General features: G+C 44.7%; 1 protein-coding gene across 1 annotated transcript in view; it reads right to left on the bottom strand.

Moving 5' to 3' along the window:
* Nucleotides 1-20,420, bottom strand: part of LOC123761449 (high-affinity choline transporter 1-like) — a 1,078,813-nt gene that overhangs the window by 709,487 nt on the left and 348,906 nt on the right. The window contains exon 5 of the mRNA XM_069313981.1: nucleotides 20,280-20,387. Within this exon, the coding sequence (XP_069170082.1) occupies nucleotides 20,280-20,387 (108 nt within the window). The remainder of the gene's footprint in view (nucleotides 1-20,279; nucleotides 20,388-20,420) is intronic.

Raw genomic sequence — 20,420 nt, 5'->3', positions numbered from 1 at the left:
AATTAATACAGATCGAGGAGGTGAATTTTATAATTCTCATATGCAACGAATGCTTGCAGCTAAAAATATTAAACTGTATAGCGTATTTTCTCAAGAAACAAAAGCTGCTATTGCCGAACGCTTTATACGTACCATGAAAACTAAGATTTATAAATATATGACTGCGCACAATACCTCGAGATATCTGCCCATATTGCCTGATATCATAAAGGCGTATAACACAACACCCCACCGAGGGTTAGGTGGTCGGACTCCAGTTGATGTCCATGCTTTATCTCGTCCACAAGATATAAAGAAACAGTTTAATCTCATGTATAAAAGTAAGGTCAAACCTAAAGCAGGTCTTAGTTCTCTACTAGCTGTCGGGGACACAGTTCGCATTACTCTCTCCAACAGAATTTCGACATTCAAGAAAGGTTTTGCAAGACATAACACGGAAGAAATTTTCAGAATTATTCGTATAGATAAAAGCCAGCCTATCCCATTATATTTTTTACAAGATTTGAATAACAAGCCCATTGACGGTGGGTTTTACAAGGAAGAATTAACTCTAACCCATTTACCAGTTGCATTTAATATTGAGAAAGTACTACGTAAACGTACATTGCCTAATAATAAATTACAGTATAAAGTAAGGTACGAAGGCTACGATTCTTCATTTGATCAGTGGATTGATGCTGATGATTTGTTGAAGATATGAAGAAGCCATTAGTATACAAGTACAGAGAGTTGGTGACCTTGCTGAGCAAACTCAATTCCTCAGCCAGGAAAAAATTGATTGCTCAGTTTAAAAAACCACATATTCATTGCTTGTCAGAGATTTTCAACAATTTTCTGAAAAATAGGCTTCCGGTTAAGAAGAAAGTTATAGTCAAATTGAAGAAATACAGAGACACCTTGCATTCGCTGGCTTGCAAGAAACCCTCAATTTCAAACAAAAAGCGTATTTTATTAACTCGTAAAGGAGGCAGTATCCTCGGTATATTATTACCCATAGCTGCTAGTTTAATTTCCAGGCTATTTAATAAATAAAAAATGAAAGAATATTATCTAGTACCTCGTAAAACCATCGATGAGGGACCTGCTAAAGTACCAGTAGTTAAAAAAGCAGAAGTAACGCCATCACCAGCTCCAACACCAGCAGCAAGTACTCCAGTAGCACCAGTTTCAGTACGAGCTAATCCTTCAATAGTACATTTGGTACATTTAAAATTGAAAGCTAAAGATCATGATTTTGCTACTTCGCTGTTGAATTATTTTGATGAAAGCAAGATGGTGCAATGGGACGTCAATGGGAATCTGCAAATGCCAGTGACTGGAATAAACATAATTGATGATATTTTAACTAAAATGACAATTCACCGCTCTGTATTCCCACGAGAAAAATTACCGCTGGTTAAATTATTCATCTCTTTAACCTCAACTCCACGAGAAATGGTTAGGAATACAGAATCTCGTAAACAAGTATTTAATGATGACGTGGCACTAAGAAGAAAACGGGTGTATGCTCCTACTACAGCTGCTGGAGAAACTAAACGCCCTAAAGTTGGCGGAGGAGCACCATGGCTAGCTTACTGAAGGTAGTGTATAAATAGATGTTCTGTTTTGTTTTTAGTTTATTCATTCATAGTCCAGCAATGGATTCCCACGTTATTTACGCTACTAGTGTTTCTAATACAGATTTATTTCCTAATAATGTACCTAGTGCTTTTGAAAACAGACTGTATAATCAACTCGTGTTGGATTCTAGACGCTCCTACGAAATGTGTCTCCAGAATATATTATTGCCTTCGTCATATTACATAATAAGATCAGATGATCTGGAGAGTTATATCCGCGTGAGAATTATGTACCTAGATGCTAAAGGAATTAGTTACAAACATTCCAAATTTCTACCGAAAACTAATATTTTAGCTGGTGGCATAAAGGAAATTATATACGCCATCAATAATGAAATTACCCATATATTTTCACAGAACGATTTGAGTTTTGTGTCTGATGTCTATAAGACGCATTTCCCAAGATATGCTGATGCATATATTAAATATGGAACGATTTTCAATAGAGTAAAGTTCAATACCGCGAGCAGCGATGAGAATGTATTGTATTATGACGATAATCGAGCAATATGCAGGATTTCCCTATCTTTTGGGGCGAGTATTGGCAAGGTTTTAGGAACTGAACAGCATAAAAATTATGATATATACGTGCACAAGAATTATTTGGATGAAACACCCATATCAGACACGTGCCCCTACCCTCCACAACCTAGGGGCATGATGGATTACTTGTGTGTTTATTGCGATAAAATTGCACCCACGATGTACGGAAATTTATTAGTGAATATATTGGACGTAGTGTCTTTGCAGGGTGGAGAAAGCACGAATAGGAAACTATATAAACCTCTAAATACAAATGTACTGGATAGCATAAGTATTGCAGTAACAGATCCTAATGGGACTCCTATTTATTTTGATAAACGAGGAAGCACAACAGCTGTTTTACATATACGACCCCGAATTGGGTCTATATAATAAGGACATTACAGTTCCAAGCCTCATTACTCATCTGCAAGCTACAAAATGCGCGTCAATTTCATCCCTCCGTCTGTAGACGAAATATTATTCTTAATTAGCCCACCTGCCTCATATAAAGGAGGTGGGCTGAGTGATATTAGAATATTCAATAGGAGTCATATAAGAGGAGGTGGTATATTCAGTTTCCTCACTGGTTTAGCCCGTAAAGCAGCCCCATTTTTAATAAGAACCCTCGCTCCTGCCGTCTTAAGTATGGGTCAGAATGTATTGCAAGACATGCAAACAGGCGAACATTCCTTTAAAAAGTCCATGAAGAAGCATGGGATCGAATCATTGAAGGGAGTTGGCCGTCAGATTTTAGGTGGTGGTAAAAGGCGGAAAAAGGCTAAGAGAAAGGCTAAGGCCACCAAATTAGCACTTATTCGCAGTTACACAAAACAGAATAAGAGATATAATGACGTGTTTGCATAAATTACAATTCATTCCTCTCATAGCATCCAGCATGAATACTACTACTACACTAGGAGCGGGGCTACAATCCCCTTTGGAAAGTTACACAGTGGCTGTAACAGATGGATTTCCCAAACTTAATTCAGCACGTATGATCGAGTCTACTATAGCCAGCAGGAAAAATATTGATATTTTACCTGTTAATTTAGGAATTAATAAATTTAAGAACTCGTATATAGAATTTAGAATCCCTGGCATTCCTGGTCATTTCCTGGATATGTCATCCCTAGCCCTAGAAGTGGGCATAGAATTAACAGAAGCTGACGCCGCAATAGATTCGGGCAAAAAAGTGACTGTCGCCAATGGTTTATCACAAACACTTTTTAAAACAGTGGTGGTGTATTTCAACGAACAAGTAGTTGAAAGTAATTCTTTATTTTCTTATTGGGCGTATATAAAGCTGCTAACGACTCTTTCCAGAAGTAAAATTGATGGTTTTAAGCATCTAGCGCATTTTTATAAAGAAGAGGCGCTAACAATACCCAATAAAATTGATACGCAGTATTTTGCTACGACCACGATAGAACAGGATGAGAAAATGGATAATATGAAAGAACAGGGCATTTATACGTGCTTTAAATTACTGCTGGATATTGCATCTATTAGCGAATATTTACTGGATAACGTAGATGTAAGAATACGTTTGGAGTTAAATAGTGATAAATGGGTTATTGGCAGTGATACAGCAACTGCTAATTATAAATATAATATAAATATGGCCCGCTTATGGATAGATAGATTAACCCCATTCCCTTCTGGGCTACTAGCTATTAACAGAGCACTCGCCCAAAATAATGGAGCAGTAACGTATATATTTGATAAAACCCTATTTAAAACCTATATTCTAGGGCAGGGCCAAAAATCATTAACTATGGACCAGCCCTGGGGTGGAGTGATCCCTGAGAAGTTATACATGGCCATTATTGATATGGAAGCTATTTCTGGAGATTATACCTTAAACCCATTATATTTCAACAATTCCGCCTTGAGCAACGTATATATCTCGGTGAACGGCACGAGTTTATTTAATATCGCGTGTGATTTCCCCCATAAATGTTCGAAATTATATTATACGGTCCTGAATGCTGTAGGATTTAATGTAGATAATATTTTGTCCTACGAATCGTTCGTTAAAGGTCAAACTCTGCTGGTCTTTAATTTATTACCAGAAGAAATAAAGGATACAGTTTCCTTGGAAGCGACAGGGAATTTAAGAATTACATTGGAATTTAATACAGCCATAGTGGGAAATAAAGTCATACTGCTGTTTGGTCCTACTACTGGGGTTATGAAAATTAATGCTGACCGACGTATTATTTGTGAAACGAGAGCCTAAGAAACATGAATTGTTTAGAAATAAACAATGGGTTGAAAAATATATATTTAGGGGAAGAAGCCATATATATCGGATGTTATTTAGCGAACGATGTACGGAGAATCTTCAAGAAATTGAATAAAGAGCCAGTGGTATTTATTTTAAATACTTTAGATGAGAAATCCCCTGCAACGATGACGGGTCATTGGATGACTGTGTATGTACACAATAAACCTTCAGGAGCCATTATCGCCCTGTTGGACAGTTTTGGGCTGAAGATGGAATCCCATTCACGTTATTTACAAGAATTCCTCTCTTATTTTGAAGATTACAGAGTTTACATGTTCAAACAACGCATACAGAGCATGGACTCCTATTATTGTGGAGCCTATGCCATGTTTTTCGTCTATCAATTATGCACCCTTAACTTGAGAGCTGCACTACATAAATTTGAAACTTTATTTGAATATGGGGAATATGATATGAACGATAGGAAGATAATTCAATTTGCTTATTCTAATTTTGCAATGCCTAACTGCAAAAAGACATTTTGCATAGATGGACAGGATAAATGTCTATCGCTGTGTAATGACTCCTCATATTACTAAGTTGTAAGTATATTTCTAGATGTTTGCTATATATCGTCTTTCATATTATTGCTGATTTATTATTATTATTATTATTCTGTGTTGCTAATATGGTTTCTATTTATTCTTCCAGATTTGATGCGGCAGAGGAACTGGCCTAACAAAAAAAAAATCACCAGGATCTGGGATTGCTATGACCAACATCTGAAATATCATGCTTGTTCCCCATTACAATTTTACTGTTAAGACTAGAATGTAAACTTTTATTACCAATAAAATAATAGAAACCTATACAATGTATATTCTTAAACCTCTGATTAGGTTAGGTGGGGATGGATAGTCTAGTCATTTTTGAATAATAACATTAAATACACATGCAAGTAGGACGCCAAAGGGCGCATTGGTTGTCTGGTGACGTCATACATAGTTGACCAGTAAGGTACTGTAATACCTTGACACCTACCTGAGGTTGCTTTTCACGATGTCACTAAACAACAACAATAACTGGACTGTAGCATTGTATTTGTTTGTTATATATAATAAGATAGGTTAGGTTAGGTTAGGATGGTTTGATCGGGTTTATGAATATCAGAAAATATGAGCAATGAGCGAAAATACGAGCCATTGTAGCTGAATATCAACTTTGATGAAGCACAGAGTACAGTCGAGGTATTAAGCCAGATTAAGAGTTCACACTAATGTGTTAACCTCCTGGGATCCGCATTTAGACCGTTGACGCCTCACGCCACATTAGGGATGATGACGTCACAAAAAAAGGTACTTTGCAGAAGGCCTTGCTTTTACTGAATGAGTATTTTTTTGATCTGTTATGTGCTACAGTAAGGTGTGGTATGTATGTTTTGAGTGAATGTGAGATGCGCATATATATATTTATGCGTTTATGCAGTAATATTGGATTACTACTGAAATTGCATTGAAGTCACCATGCCTGGCAGGGGACTGTTAGTTTATGCAGTAATATTGGATTAGTACTGAAATCGCATTGAAGTCACCACGCCTGGCAGGGGACTGTTTTCATACAAATGGATGATAGTGAGTTTTCAATTTTATTTGCCCTATGCTCAATAAACGATCCTTGAAGAAAGATGGACAAAGCTTAAATTACATTCTCTAGATAGAAGAAGAAGAAATAGGGGTGACATGATAGAGGTGTTAAAGAATGGACATGATAAAGGGGGATATTAATAGGCTATAAACACGAAATAGAACACGAAACAATGGGTATAAACTGGAATAAGTTTTAGATTTAGGAAAAAGACCTGGGTAAATACTCCTTTGGTGACAGAGCTGAACTCATTTCTCGTGTTAATTTGAAATCTTAGCTTTGAAATGATCCTAGAAAAATTGGCAATAGTATGGAAATACCTTATTGAGAAAAACGAGCTTATAATGGATGATGTCATTGTACATTAGGCTTGACAGAAGGCAGCCTTTTAATCCCCCTTTACTATAAATATTGAAAATGGGAATAATTACACTATAACAGAAAACGGACTTATTCAGGGAAGATGAAGACTGGCTAGCTGATGACGTCATTGACCGATGCCTGTGCATGGGTCACTGGGGTAACGAAAAACATGTGTGACTACGAGGGACCTTTTAATCCCCTTGAAACAAAATGGCTGGGGCCTAGGAGCGAACCTTTTAATATAACAGTTGGAAAATTCTATATGACATTCGGGAGGGGACAATAAAATGAATGAAAATATTAGGAGACTACCAAGGACCGTTGGGTAAAATATGGAAAAAAACCATGGCCCTACGAAGGACCGTTGATAAAAAACTTTGACTTGTTCGCCGGGGTAACGAAATGGACTAGGCGCTACGGAGGACCGTTGGGGATAAACATGGAAAAACCCATGGCCCTACGAAGGACCGCTGGAAAAAGCAAAACGGTCCTTCGTAGCGCCTTTTCACACTACTACAGACCAGCGGCAGGCTGGCCTCAGGAGCAACAGACCAGCAGCAGGCTGCCCTCAGTAGGCACAGACCAGCGGCAGGCTGCCCTCAGGAGCCACAGACCAGCGGCAGGCTGCCCTCAGGAGCAACAGACCAGCGGCAGGCTGGCCTCAGTAGCCACAGACCAGCGGCAGGCTGCCCTCAGTAGCCACAGACCAGCGGCAGGCTGCCCTCAGTAGCCACAGACCAGCGGCAGGCTGCCCTCAGGAGCCACAGACCAGCGGCAGGCTGGCCTCAGTAGCCCCAGACCAGCGGCAGGCTGGCCTCAGTAGCCCCAGACCAGCGGCAGGCTGGCCTCAGGAGTCACAGACCAGCGGCAGGCTGGCCTCAGGAGCCACAGACCAGCGGCAGGCTGGCCTCAGGAGGCACAGACCAGCGGCAGGCTGGCCTCAGGAGCCACAGACCAGCGGCAGGTTGGCCTCAGGAGCTACAGACCAGCGGCAGGTTGGCCTTAGGAGCCACAGACCAGCGGCAGGCTGGCCTCAGAAGCCACAGACAAGTGGCAGGCTGGCCACAGACCAGCGGCAGGCTGGCCTCAGATGCCACAGACCAGAGAATGTTCCACTTAAAGTCTAATAACATTTGCAGTTTGTGATCAAGACATGAAGACTTATATGTGCCGTCACCACACTGACACCTTTGACTCCTTAATATCACGAAAATTACACTCTGAAGCCAGAATAATTTCAACGTCCCCGCAGCCCGGTCTCCGATCAAGCCTCCTGGTTTGATCAACCAGGTTGTTCGATGCGGCTGCTCGCAGCCTTACGTACAAGTCACAGCCTGGCCCACTAAATGTTACTTGTTTCTGTTTTGTTTAGGCGGAGTATGAGTATTTATGATTCGTATGATTGCTTCAGTAAAATTATGTCCAACGTGTTTGACAACTTCTTCTGCTCTGTTGACTCGTAGTTGAAATCTTATTGGGTTTGTAACTGTGCACTGTTAGATAATATTCTAGTGGAGGTATATTTTGGAGGTGTTTATCCAGTTCTCTCATGAACACTGTGAGCGGTCGGCCAGTTATGCCCCTTATGTGTAGTGGAAGCATGTTGAACAGTCTCGGGACTCTGATGATGATAGAGTTCTCTCAGAGTACCTCTTCAACGGGGGTATTCTGCACATCCTGCCATGCCTTCTGGTCTCATGTGGTGTTATTTATGTGTGCAGGTTTGGGACCAGCCCCTCTAATAATGTCCACGTGTGAAAATCCACTGGGACTATAGGTGGGCGCGAATCTATGACCCCGGCATTGTCAGGCGAGTACTGGAACTCTCTGCCAGTCGTAGTGGGTCGTGGGTCAGACTCCACCTATAGTGCCAGTGGATTTTCTCCTTGATATATATCACGTTAATGTGATTTCTGTGTTTCCAAGTTTATTATGTATCTCTCCCGCCTGTGCTCTAGGGAATACAGATTTAAACGTTTTAGTCGGTCCCAATAATTTCGATGTTTTACTGAGTGGATTCTAGCAGTAAAGAATCTCTGCACGCTCTCCAGGTCAGCAAATTCTCCAGCTTTAAATGGAGCTGTTAGTGTGCAACAATATTCCACCCTAGAGAGCACTAGTGTCTTAAAAAGTATCATCATTGGCGTGACATATCTTGTTTGGAAGGTCCTTGTTATCCAACCTGTCATTTTTCTTCCAGCTGTGATGACTACTTTGCTGTGTTGTTTAAAAGTAAGGTCGTCTGACATGATTATTCCGATATCTTTTATATTTATTTTCTTTCAATAGTGTGAGTTTACTGTGTTTTATAAATGGCTTCTGCTTTGACGTTTTCGTTTTCTTCCATAATGCAGTAACTGGAACTTATGCTCATTAACTTTCATGTTATTATCTGTGGCCCATTGATAGACCCGACTAACATCAGTTTGAAAATTTGTTGTGTGCTCTATGTTGTCTACTTGCATGAAAATCCTAGTGTCATCTGTAAATGATGATACAGTGCTGTAGTCTGTATCCTTGTCTATGGCTGATATTAGGGTGAGAAAGAGTACTGGAACAAGTACGGTACCCTTTGGGGGGGGGACTGAGCTTTTCACAGTAGATGATCCGGATATTAGTGTTGACTATTACACTCTGCGTTCTGTTCGTTAGCAAGTCGAAGATCAAGTTGAAGATCCCTACTTTGCCAGTAATTACTTTTGCACACATTTTGTGTGCAGTAACACCATGGTCACCTTTGTCACACTGTAACACACCATGGTCACCTTTGTCTAAAGCTTTTGTAAAGTCTGTGTGTGTTACATCTGTGTTTGCTTGTCTTCCATGGCACCTGCGGCCATGTCACAGTGATCCAGCAACTGTGAGAGGCAGGAGCGTCCTGTTCTGAACCCGTGTTGTCCAGGGTTATGGAGATGTGAGTCCATGTGATTTGTAATCTTACTTATTAACACTCTTTCAAACATTTTATGATGTGTGAAGTTAGAGCTATTGGTCTATAATTTTTTGCATCTGCTTTACTACCGCCTTTGTGAAATGGCGCGATCTCCGCTGTTTTAAGTATGTCAGGGATGATGCCAGTATCTAGGCTCCTTCTGTATAGGATGTTTACTTCCTGTGATACTGGTTTTTTTTTCTTGCAATTGTTGATGAATATAAAATTCCCAGAGTCTGGGCCTGGTGCAGAGTGAATGGGCATGCTGTATATGGCTACTTTAATGTCGAGTGGGGTTGGGGTGACATTTGATATATGGCTGGGTGGTGGTGCTGCCTTCATAAAGAATTCCTTTTGATCATTGAGCTTAAATGTGTTCAGTTGTTCATTGAACACAGAATCGTACTGAAGCCTCAGTATTTCACTTATCTCGTTGTTGTCATCTGTTAAGGTTCCTTAACTCTTGAGCAGGAGCACAATTAGATGTAGTTTTTGTTTAAGATTTTGCATATGAGGAAACGTATTTTGGATTACTCTCTATTTCGCTTATGGACTTTTGCTTTCTTTGCCTTTCCTGGATTTCAAATGATTCTGTGAAATTTAGCTCAATCGTTTCTATCTCTCTTCATAGCCATTGTCGTTCTTGGGACAGAGTTGAGTGTTTAAGATGTTCTGCAATTTGTTTTCGTCGCCTATTAGAGGGCGCACCGTCCTCGTTCCAGCGTGCATCTCTCTCTCTCTCCTAAGTGGTATGTGACCTGCACATACAGTATTTCTAGTGCCACGGGGCACATTTCCTCAAGGTACTGGTTTAAGTTTGTATTATCTAGCTGTTTTTTCCAGCATATTTCTGTGAGGGCTTTGTTTGTTTGTTTGTTCGCATTTAATCTGCTTGTTATTGAAATTAAATTAGCTGAGATCTTGGATTTGAGACTGGGTGCACAGGTCCATTGTTCATGCTTCTCTGAACTTCAAATTCATTGTAATCCGAGTAACATGTATTTGTAATCAGTCTGTCCCTAATCAGTGCATCATTGTTTGCTAAAATAAAATCTACGGTGTTTTCTTTCCTTGTTGGTTCTACTATTTGCTACTGTTGGTTCTGTCACAAATGTGCAGGAGGTCATCTGTGTATCAGATGACCTGGTATCATTACACCAGTTCACTTAAACTGCTCCCTGGAATTCTCTCCGGTAAAACTGTATTTGCCACATTTTTCCACTGTAGATGGCGTAAGTTGAAGTCACCAAGCATGATGATGATTGGGACACGGTTTGTTAGATTCTCTAAGCAACATTCTATTTTTGTAAATTGTTAGAAATTTCTATTGTTTCTATTGTTGTAAATTGTGACTGTGGAGCACAGTCATGTGCTCCACACCAACCCAACTAGGCGGCAGCTTTATAGTCATGTGCTCCACACCCACCCAACTGGGCGGCAGCTTTACAGTCATGTGCTCCACACCAACCCAACTAGGCGGCAGCTTTATAGTCATGTGCTCCACACCCACCCAACTGGGCGGCAGCTTTACAGTCATGTGCTCCACACCCACCCAACTGGGCGGCAGCTTTACAGTCATGTGCTCCACACCAACCCAACTGGGCGGCAGCTTTACAGTCATGTGCTCCACACCAACCCAACTGGGCGGCAGCTTTACAGTCATGTGCTCCACACCAACCCAACTGGGCGGCAGCTTTACAGTCATGCGCTCCACACCCACCCAACTGGGCGGCAGCTTTACAGTCATGTGCTCCACACCCACCCAACTGGGCGGCAGCTTTACAGTCATGTGCTCCACACCAACCCAACTGGGCGGCAGCTTTACACTCATGTGCTCCACACCCACCCAACTGGGCGGCAGCTTTACAGTCATGTGCTCCACGCCCACCCAACTGGGCGGCAGCTTTACAGTCATGTGCTCCACACCCAACCAACTGGGTGGCAGCTTTACAGTCATGTGCTCCACACCCACCCAACTGGGCGGCAGCTTTACAGTCATGTGCTCCACACCCAACCAACTGGGTGGCAGCTTTACAGTCATGTGCTCCACACCCACCCAACTGGACGGCAGCTTTACAGTCATGTGCTTCACACCCACCCAACTGGGCGGCAGCTTTACAGTCATGTGCTCCCCACCCACCCAACTGGGCGGCAGCTTTACAGTCATGTGCTCCACACCCACCCAACTGGGCGGCAGCTTTACAGTCATGTGCATGCATTACCTACAGTAACCAAATTGTGGATACTTGGCTAAGATTCCTGGCAGTACTTCATTCATCATTATGAATGAAGTACTTACACATTTCTTGGACACCATTGATGGTGTTATCTCTGAGTTCCGCGATTTTTTCCCACTCCATTATATAATGAGGCAAAGTATAAGCCTGGCAGTGGTAACATCTAGAAGTATGCTAACATTATTGGATGACCCATAGACGTGCGGTACTTCCTGCATAATAGAATGATGATAGATGGAGCAACTGGTGTGAATTTCACTTTGCCTCAAGTCTACGAGAATTGGTTGATATTCCCGGAATAATACTGCCCTAAAGATGCTCAAAGACAGTCCAAGATGATAATCAATTCCCTCTTTATGAGCAAAAGTCTTGGCCAACTCATCAGTTCATCATGCATTCGGAGACCAATATGGGAAGGAATCCACAGGAGACAGACTCTGACTCCATCATTGATTATGTCATTATATCTGCTTCTAGCTTCAGAGACAAGCTCGTCACAGTTATGCCTTGAGGGAGCTGAGGGCAGTCAAGGATGACAAAGAGTCACTTACAATTAGCGTGTCAACTTTGGATACATATACGCGCTCGAGTGCAAGGATTATGGCAACCAATTCTGTTTGAAGAGTGGAGGCCCAGTTACTTATACGCGCTCCACACTCATGGGAGAAGGAACCATCTCTCCCTGTTACAACAACTGCACTTCCAGCTGCACCATGGGACTGATGGAAGGATCCATCAGTGTAAATAATCTGGGAAAGGGAGCGCTCTCTGACCAATGTACTAATTTGGCTTAAGGCATTGTACTTTGCTTCTTGTCGAAGCATATTAAAACCGTGAAGTTCTTCCTGCATAATAGAATGATGATAGATGAAGGAACTGGTGTGAATTGCACTTTGCCTCAAGTCTACGAGATTTTCATGATGTTCTCGGAATATTACTGCCCTCAGGCTGCTCAAAGACAGTCCAAGATGGTAATCAATTAATCGACAATCAATGTCGACAAGCCTTGTCGAAGCAAGGTTTGTTCTTTAATCAGCTTCTTGGGTGGGAAAGGTGGGACAGTAATTTGGAAAGAAGTGATGTCCCATGGGGCAGGAAAGTGTTGTTGTTGTCTCTCTTGGAAGAGGTGATGAATATTATACATTCTGAGCACAGTGGCAGTTGCGGTAATCCATTTGGAGGGATGCTGACCTTCAAGGAAGAAGGCTTGGAGGGCTTCAGTGCAGGGGTTAGGGTGGGTTAGCCTAAGCATCTTGATACCAATTGAAGCATTAATTTCAGTGATACGATCACTTACACATGAAATATTCAGTTCCTTCCTCATGTTTAGTAATTTAGTTGTACGAGGGCATCCGAGGATAATCCTCATGGCTTCGTTGGGCATCTTTTCCAGCCCTCCAAGCATTCTCTCAGGCACAAGAGCAAGCATGGGTGCAGCCTCCTGCAGGATGTTCAGTCTTCCCTCTACTGATGTTCCCGGCTGTGATCTTCTCTCTCTTTAGTTAATGGGCGACTGATCATCGTCTCCAGCCTCCCAATGGTGTCTTCCTCGATCTCATCAGACTTAGTGTTGACTCAACTCCTTCTCTCTGGTAAATATTTAGCTAAACCTCGCTGTGTCCCCTATGGGATCTCCTCTCTCTCTCTGTCTCTGTCTCTGTATCTGTCTCTGTCTCTCTCTCTCTCTCCCTCTCTCTCTCTCTCTCTCTCTCTCTCTCTCTCTCTCTGTGTGTCTCTCTCTTTCTCTCTAACTTCAAAAATGTTGTTCCATTCTTGATATTCGTCTCTCTGACGATGCTGTTATGATATTTTGTATTCTTTGGGCACATGACAAATCCCTTCCGGCTTTTCCTTTTCCATCTACGAGTCCTGGCATCTTTCCTCTCTACGAGGCCTGGCATCTTTCCTCCCTACGAGGCCTGGCATCTTTCCTCCCTACGAGGCCTGGCATCTTTCCTCTCTACGAGTCCTGGCATCTTTCCTCCCTACGAGTCCTGGCATCTTTCCTCTCTACGAGGCCTGGCATCTTTCCTCTCTACGAGGCCTGACATCTTTCCTCTCTACGAGGCCTGACATCTTTCTCTTCTACGAGGGCTGGAATCTTTCTCTTCTACGAGGGCTGGAATCTTTCTCTTCTACGAGGCCTGGCATCTTTTCCCTCTACGAGGCCTGGCATCTTTCCCCTCTACGAGGCCTGGCATCTTTCCCCTCTACGAGGCCTGGCATCTTTCCCCTCTACGAGGCCTGGCATCTTTCCTCTCTACGAGTCCTGGCATCTTTCCCCTCTACGAGGGCTGGCATCTTTCCTCTCTACGAGGCCTGGCATCTTTCCCCTCTACGAGGCCTGGCATCTTTCCCATCTACGAGGGCTGGCATCTTTCCTCTCTACGAGGCCTGGCATCTTTCCCCTCTACGAGGCCTGGCATCTTTCCCATCTACGAGGCCTGGCATCTTTCCTCTCTACGATGATGAATGGGGGTGGTAGGAGAAGATAATATTAGTGTTCAGTGAGAAACCACAAGGTCTCCTCTGAATACTTTTTATTTTCTTCTCCGAGGCTATGGGTCCCCACATAGGCACCAGAGGTGGTACCTCACAAACTTTTATATATATATATATATATATATATATATATATATATATATATATATATATATATATATATATATATATATATATATATATATATATATATATATATATATATATATATATATATATATATATATATATATATATATATATATATATATATATGACAGTGTTAGGCCACGGAGGAAAATTGAAACAGGAATTTCCTTAAGTACTTTCGTATATTAATACACTTTCAGAAGGAGTAATTTTACAGGTCAAGTATTGGACATATATAGGCAGGAAAGAATGATGGAGTGAGGTGAGGTACGATGACAAATGAAAGGGAATTAGGTGGACACAAATATGAACCGCATAAGAACTGCAGAAGGCCTATTGGCCCATACGATGCAGCTCCTATTCATACCCACCAACAGGCCCACACATGGATAATAATAGCATAGGATAGTAAATATTTACAATGAATTAGTGAGACAAATGTGTACCAATGATCCTATTCAAATCGCCCTCTAATTGATATATCAAAAATGGATCTAAGTTATATAAACCACTGCTAATGTTTAAATTGCTTTCTTTTGTAATCTGTATCAAAGCAGATTCAATTATGTTTCTGTTAAAAGTGTTTTTACAATTCGTTATTGAAGAAGCCATCTCCCAGTCAACTTGGTGAGCATCTTCTGACAGATGAACAAACAAAGCATTAGACAATTGGCCATGTCTTACAGAGTATTTATGTTGCGAAATTCTACATTTCAAATCTTTAGATGTTTGCCCAACATAGAACTTATTACAGTTTTTACAAGGTATTTTATAAATGACAATTATTACTACGAGGGCTGTTCCTAACTAATAGCTTACCAACAGTATTTTCGTAGCAAAACAATACATGAATATCAAAAAGTTTCAAGGCCTTGATAATATTCTCAAACCAAAAGAAATATGGTAAACATAACACATTCTTTGGGCGAATTCTTTCACTGCATATATTATTATAATATGTACGACGTGCTTTGCTACGGCAAACTTCCAAAAAACTCAGTGGGTAACAAAGCTTGAGACCAATAGAATCAATATTCTTAAACTCTTCATCTAAGAATTCTGGAGTCACAACTCGAAGAGGTTTTAGATACATTGAAGAAAAATTTGATTTTTTCACATTGTATCTATGTCCTGAAAAATAATGAACATAAGATAAATTATTCGTAGGTTTTCTGTAGACACTAAACTTTAGTGAAAAGTCTTCCCTATGAATAAGTACATCTAGGAATGGCAAACATTTATAAATTTCAGTCTCCATAGTAAATTTTATAGAGGTGACTTGATAATTAAGTTTGGCTACAAATTCATCTGTGTTTACATCTGTAGGCCATATACACAAAATATAATCAACATATCATATTGATATATCATCAACATATCATATTGATATATCATCAACATATCATATTGATATATCATCAACATATCATATTGATATATCATCAACATATCATATTGATATATCATCAACATATCATATTGATATATCATCAACATATCATATTGATATATCATCAACATATCATATTGATATATCATCAACATATCATATTGATATATCATCAACATATCATATTGATATGTTGATGATATTTTATGTATATGGCCTACAAATGTAAACAAAGACGAATTTGTAGCCAAACTTAATGATCAAGTCACCTCTATAAAATTTACTATGGAGACTGAAATTGATAATTTCCAGGGCCCCCTGGTCCTCTCAGGGGGCCTCGCTGGACCATGATACAGTCAGGTCACTGACCATGATACAGTCAGGTCACTGACCATGATACAGTCAGGTCACTGACCACGATACAGTCAGGCCACTGACCATGATACAGTCAGGTCACTGACCATGATACAGTCAGGTCACTGACCATGATACAGTACTAGTACTTTCACATATTGTTACGGCACGGTCAGTGATGCCGTTAAAGACCTCCCGTCATGTCCCCCTCAGTTATTGGGTGTTATTATTTACTGGCCTATGGGGCTCTGTTCCGGGCCTAAGGGGCTCTGTTCCGGCCTACGGGGCTTTGTTCCTGGCCTACGGGGCTTTGTTCCTGGCCTACGGGGCTCTGTTCCGGCCTACGGGGCTCTGTTCCTGGCCTACGGGGCTCTGTTCCTGGCCTACGGGGCTCTGTTCCGGGCCTACGGGGCTCTGTTCCTGGCCTACGGGGCTCTGTTCCTGGCCTATGGGGCTCTGTTCCGGGCCTACGGGGCTCTGTTCCGGGCCTACGGGGCTTTGTTCCTGGCCTACGGGGCTCTGTTCCGGCCTACGGGGCTCTGTTCCTGGCCTACGGGGCTCTGTTCCTGGCCTACGGGGCTCTGTTCCTGGCCTACGGGGCTCTGTTCCTGGCCTACGGGGCTCTGTTCCGGCCTACGGGGCTCTGTTCCGGCCTTCGGGGCTCTGTTCCGGCCAACGGGGCTCTGTTCCTGGCCTACGGGGCTCTGTTCCTGGCCTACGAGGCTCTGTTCCTGGCCTACGGGGCTCTGTTCCTGGGTTCGGGGCTCTGTTCCTGGCCTACGGGGCTCTGTTCCTGGCCTATGGGGCTCTGTTCCTGGCCTACGGGGCTCTGTTCCGGCCTACGGGGCTCTGTTCCGGGCCTACTGGGCTCTGTTACTGGCCTACGGGGTTCTGTTCCAGGCCTACGGGGCTCCCTTCCGGGCCTACTGGGCTCTGTTACTGGCCTACGGGGTTCTGTTCCGGGCTACGGGGCTCTATAATTCATATTATTAATTTTTATATATCATCACTGCATCATTATGCTGCACGCTGGTTGGCCCAACCTCACCACTATGCTCCAGGATGGGCCCAACCTCACCACTATGTTCCGGGCTGGGCCCAACCTCACCACTATGCTCCCGGATGGGCCCAACCTCACCACTATGCTCCGGGCTGGGCCCAACCTCACCACTATGCTCCAGGCTGGGCCCAACCTCACCACTATGCTCCGGGCTGGGCCCAACCTCACCACCATGCTCCAGGCTGGGCCCAACCTCACCACCATGCTCCAGGCTGGGCCCAACCTCACCACTATGCTCTAGGCTGGGCCCAACCTCACCACTATGCTCCAGGCTGGGCCCAACCTCACCACTATGCTCCAGGATGGGCCCAACCTCATCACTATGCTCCGGGCAGGACCCAACCTCACCACCATGCTCCAGGATGGGCCCAACCTCACCACTATTCTTCGGGCTGGGCCCAACCTCACCACTATGCTCCAGGATGGGCCCAACCTCACCACTATGCTCCAGGCTGGGCCCAACCTCATCACTATGTTCCGGGCTGGGCCCAACCTCACCACTATGCTCCAGGCTGGGCCTAACCTCACCATTATGCTCCAGGTTGGGCCCAACCTCACCACTATGCTCCAGGCTGGGCCCAACATCATCACTATGTTCCGGGCTGGGCCCAACCTCACCACTATGCTCCAGGCTGGGCCCAACCTCACCACTATGCTCCAGGCTGGGCCCAACCTCACCACTATGCCTCAAGCTGGGCCCAACCTCACCACTATGCTCCGGGCTGGGCCCAACCTCACCACTATGCTCCAGGCTGGGCCCAACCTCACGACTATGCTCCAGGCTGGGCCCAACATCATCACTATGTTCCGGGCTGGGCCCAACCTCACCACTATGCTCCAGGCTGGGCCAGACCTCACCACTATGCTCCGGGCTGGGCCCAACCTCACCACCATGCTCCAGGCTGGGCCCAACCTCACCACCATGCTCCAGGCTGGGCCCAACCTCACCACTATGCTCTAGGCTGGGCCCAACCTCACCACTATGCTCCCGGCTGGGCCCAACCTCACCACTATGCTCCAGGATGGGCCCAACCTCATCAGTATGCTCCGGGCAGGGCCCAACCTCACCACCATGCTCCAGGATGAGCCCAACCTCACCACTATGCTTCGGGCTGGGCCCAACCTCACCACTATGCTCCAGGATGGGCCCAACCTCACCACTATGCTCCAGGCTGGGCCCAACCTCACCACTATGCACCAGGCTGGGCCCAACCTCACCACTATGCTCCAGGCTGGGCCCAACCTCATCACTATGTTCCGGGCTGGGCCCAACCTCACCACTATGCTCCAGGCTGGGCCCAACCTCACCACTATGCTCCAGGCTGGGCCCAACCTCACCACTATGCTCCAGGCTGGGCCCAACATCATCACTATGTTCCGGGCTGGGCCCAACCTCACCACTATGCTCCAGGCTGGGCCCAACCTCACCACTATGCTCCAGGCTGGGCCCAACCTCACCACTATGCTCCAGGCTGGGGCCCAACCTCACCACTATGCCCCAAGCTGGGCCCAACCTCACCACTATGCTCCGGGCTGGGCCCAACCTCACCACTATGCTCCAGGCTGGGCCCAACCTCAACACTATGCTCCAGGCTGGGCCCAACCTCACCACTATGCTCCAGGCTGGGCCCAACCTCACCAATATGCTCCAGGCTGGGCCCAACCTTACCACTATGCTCCAGGATGGGCCCAACCTCACCAATATGCTCCGGGCTGGGCCCAACCTCACCACTATGCTCCAGGCTGGGCCCAACCTCACCACTATGCTCCAGGCTGGGCCCAACCTCACCACTATGCTCCAGGCTGGGCCCAACCTCACCACTATGTTCCAGGCTGGGCCCAACCTCACCACTATGCTCCGGGCTGGGCCCAACCTCACCACTATGCTCCGGGCTGGGCCCAACCTCACCACTATGCTCCAGGCTGGGCCCAACCTCACCACTATGTTCCAGTCTGGGCCCAATCTCACCACTATGCTCCGGGCTGGGCCCAACCTCACCACTATGCTCCGGGCTGGGCCCAACCTCACCACTATGCTCCAGGCTGGGCCCAACCTCACCACTATGCTCCAGGCTGGGCCCAACCTCACCACTATGCTCCAGGCTGGGCCCAACCTCACCACTATGCTCCAGGCTGGGCCCAACCTCACCACTATGCTCCAGGCTGGGCCCAACCTCACCACTATGCTCCAGGCTGGGCCCAACCTCACCACTATGCTCCAGGCTGGGCCCAACCTCACCACTATGTCCTTAGCTGGCCTCCCCCTCCCCCACCAACATGGTCAGCTGTTGTATCGCTTTAAAAGTAAATGTTTATTCTAGCCAATTAGAATGTGCGAAACATTATATTAGTATGATTGTGTCTTGTTTGAAAGTGGTTTTTGTCGTAGGTAGTGTGTTAGTCAACTCCTGTAAGACGCAGGTGGGGGGGGGGGGGTAGTCAAGCCTTAACACATAATTTTAAAGTTTAGTAACATTTCTTTTGTTTGTGTCTTTGGTTATAATATTATCTGGGAGACATACGTTGTTATAGCCAAACCTTGAAGTAGGATTATATTGCAGTGAGTGTGTATACCATATAAAGAGGAATTTATATATACTTTATATATACATTTGTTTACTTTTCCATTTGATTAAATTGTGTCTACTAGGAGCATCCTGGTGTACCGAATACATGCATGGTAACCTGCCCCTAGATATGGTCCAGTGCTGACAGGTACACGACCCTTGCTGAACTGGGTAGATAACAGTGAGTTATCTATCCAGGATGAGGCTGGCGCCAGGTGAGGTAGTGGTGACAGTGTCACAACCAGTGTGGTGAGTACTTACCCAGGATGAAGCTGGCGCCAGGTGAGGTAGTGGTGACAGTGTCACTGCCAGTGTGGTGAGTACTTACCTAGGATGAGGCGGGCGCCAGGTGAGGTAGTGGTGACAGTGTCACAACCAGTGTGGTGAGTACTTACCTAGGATGAGGCGGGCGCCAGGTGAGGTAGTGGTGACAGTGTCACAACCAGTGTGGTGAGTACTTACCCAGGGTGAGGCTGGCGCCAGGTGAGGTAGTGGTGACAGTGTCACAACCAGTGTGGTGAGTACTTACCCAGGGTGAGGCTGGCGCCAGGTGAGGTAGTGGTGACAGTGTCACAACCAGTGTGGTGAGTACTTACCCAGGATGAGGCTGGCGCCAGGTGAGGTAGTGGTGACAGTGTCACTGCCAGTGTGGTGAGTACTTACCCAGGATGAGGCTGGCGCCAGGTGAGGTAGTGGTGACAGTGTCACTGCCAGTGTGGTGAGTACTTACCCAGGATGAGGCTGATGGCGTAACCAAAGGGCGCCTGGCACCATATTAGGCCACTACTGAACACCGCCTCGGCCGACCCGTTGATGTAGCCACCTCCCACCCACGTTGCTGTCAATGGGAAACATTACTGTTATAACAGGC

This window comes from Procambarus clarkii, chromosome 7 (genome assembly GCF_040958095.1).
Source record: "Procambarus clarkii isolate CNS0578487 chromosome 7, FALCON_Pclarkii_2.0, whole genome shotgun sequence".
Classification (NCBI taxonomy): domain Eukaryota; kingdom Metazoa; phylum Arthropoda; class Malacostraca; order Decapoda; family Cambaridae; genus Procambarus; species Procambarus clarkii.
The sequence above is the reverse complement of the archived record's forward strand: the minus strand, read 5'-3'. Positions and strand labels throughout refer to the sequence as shown.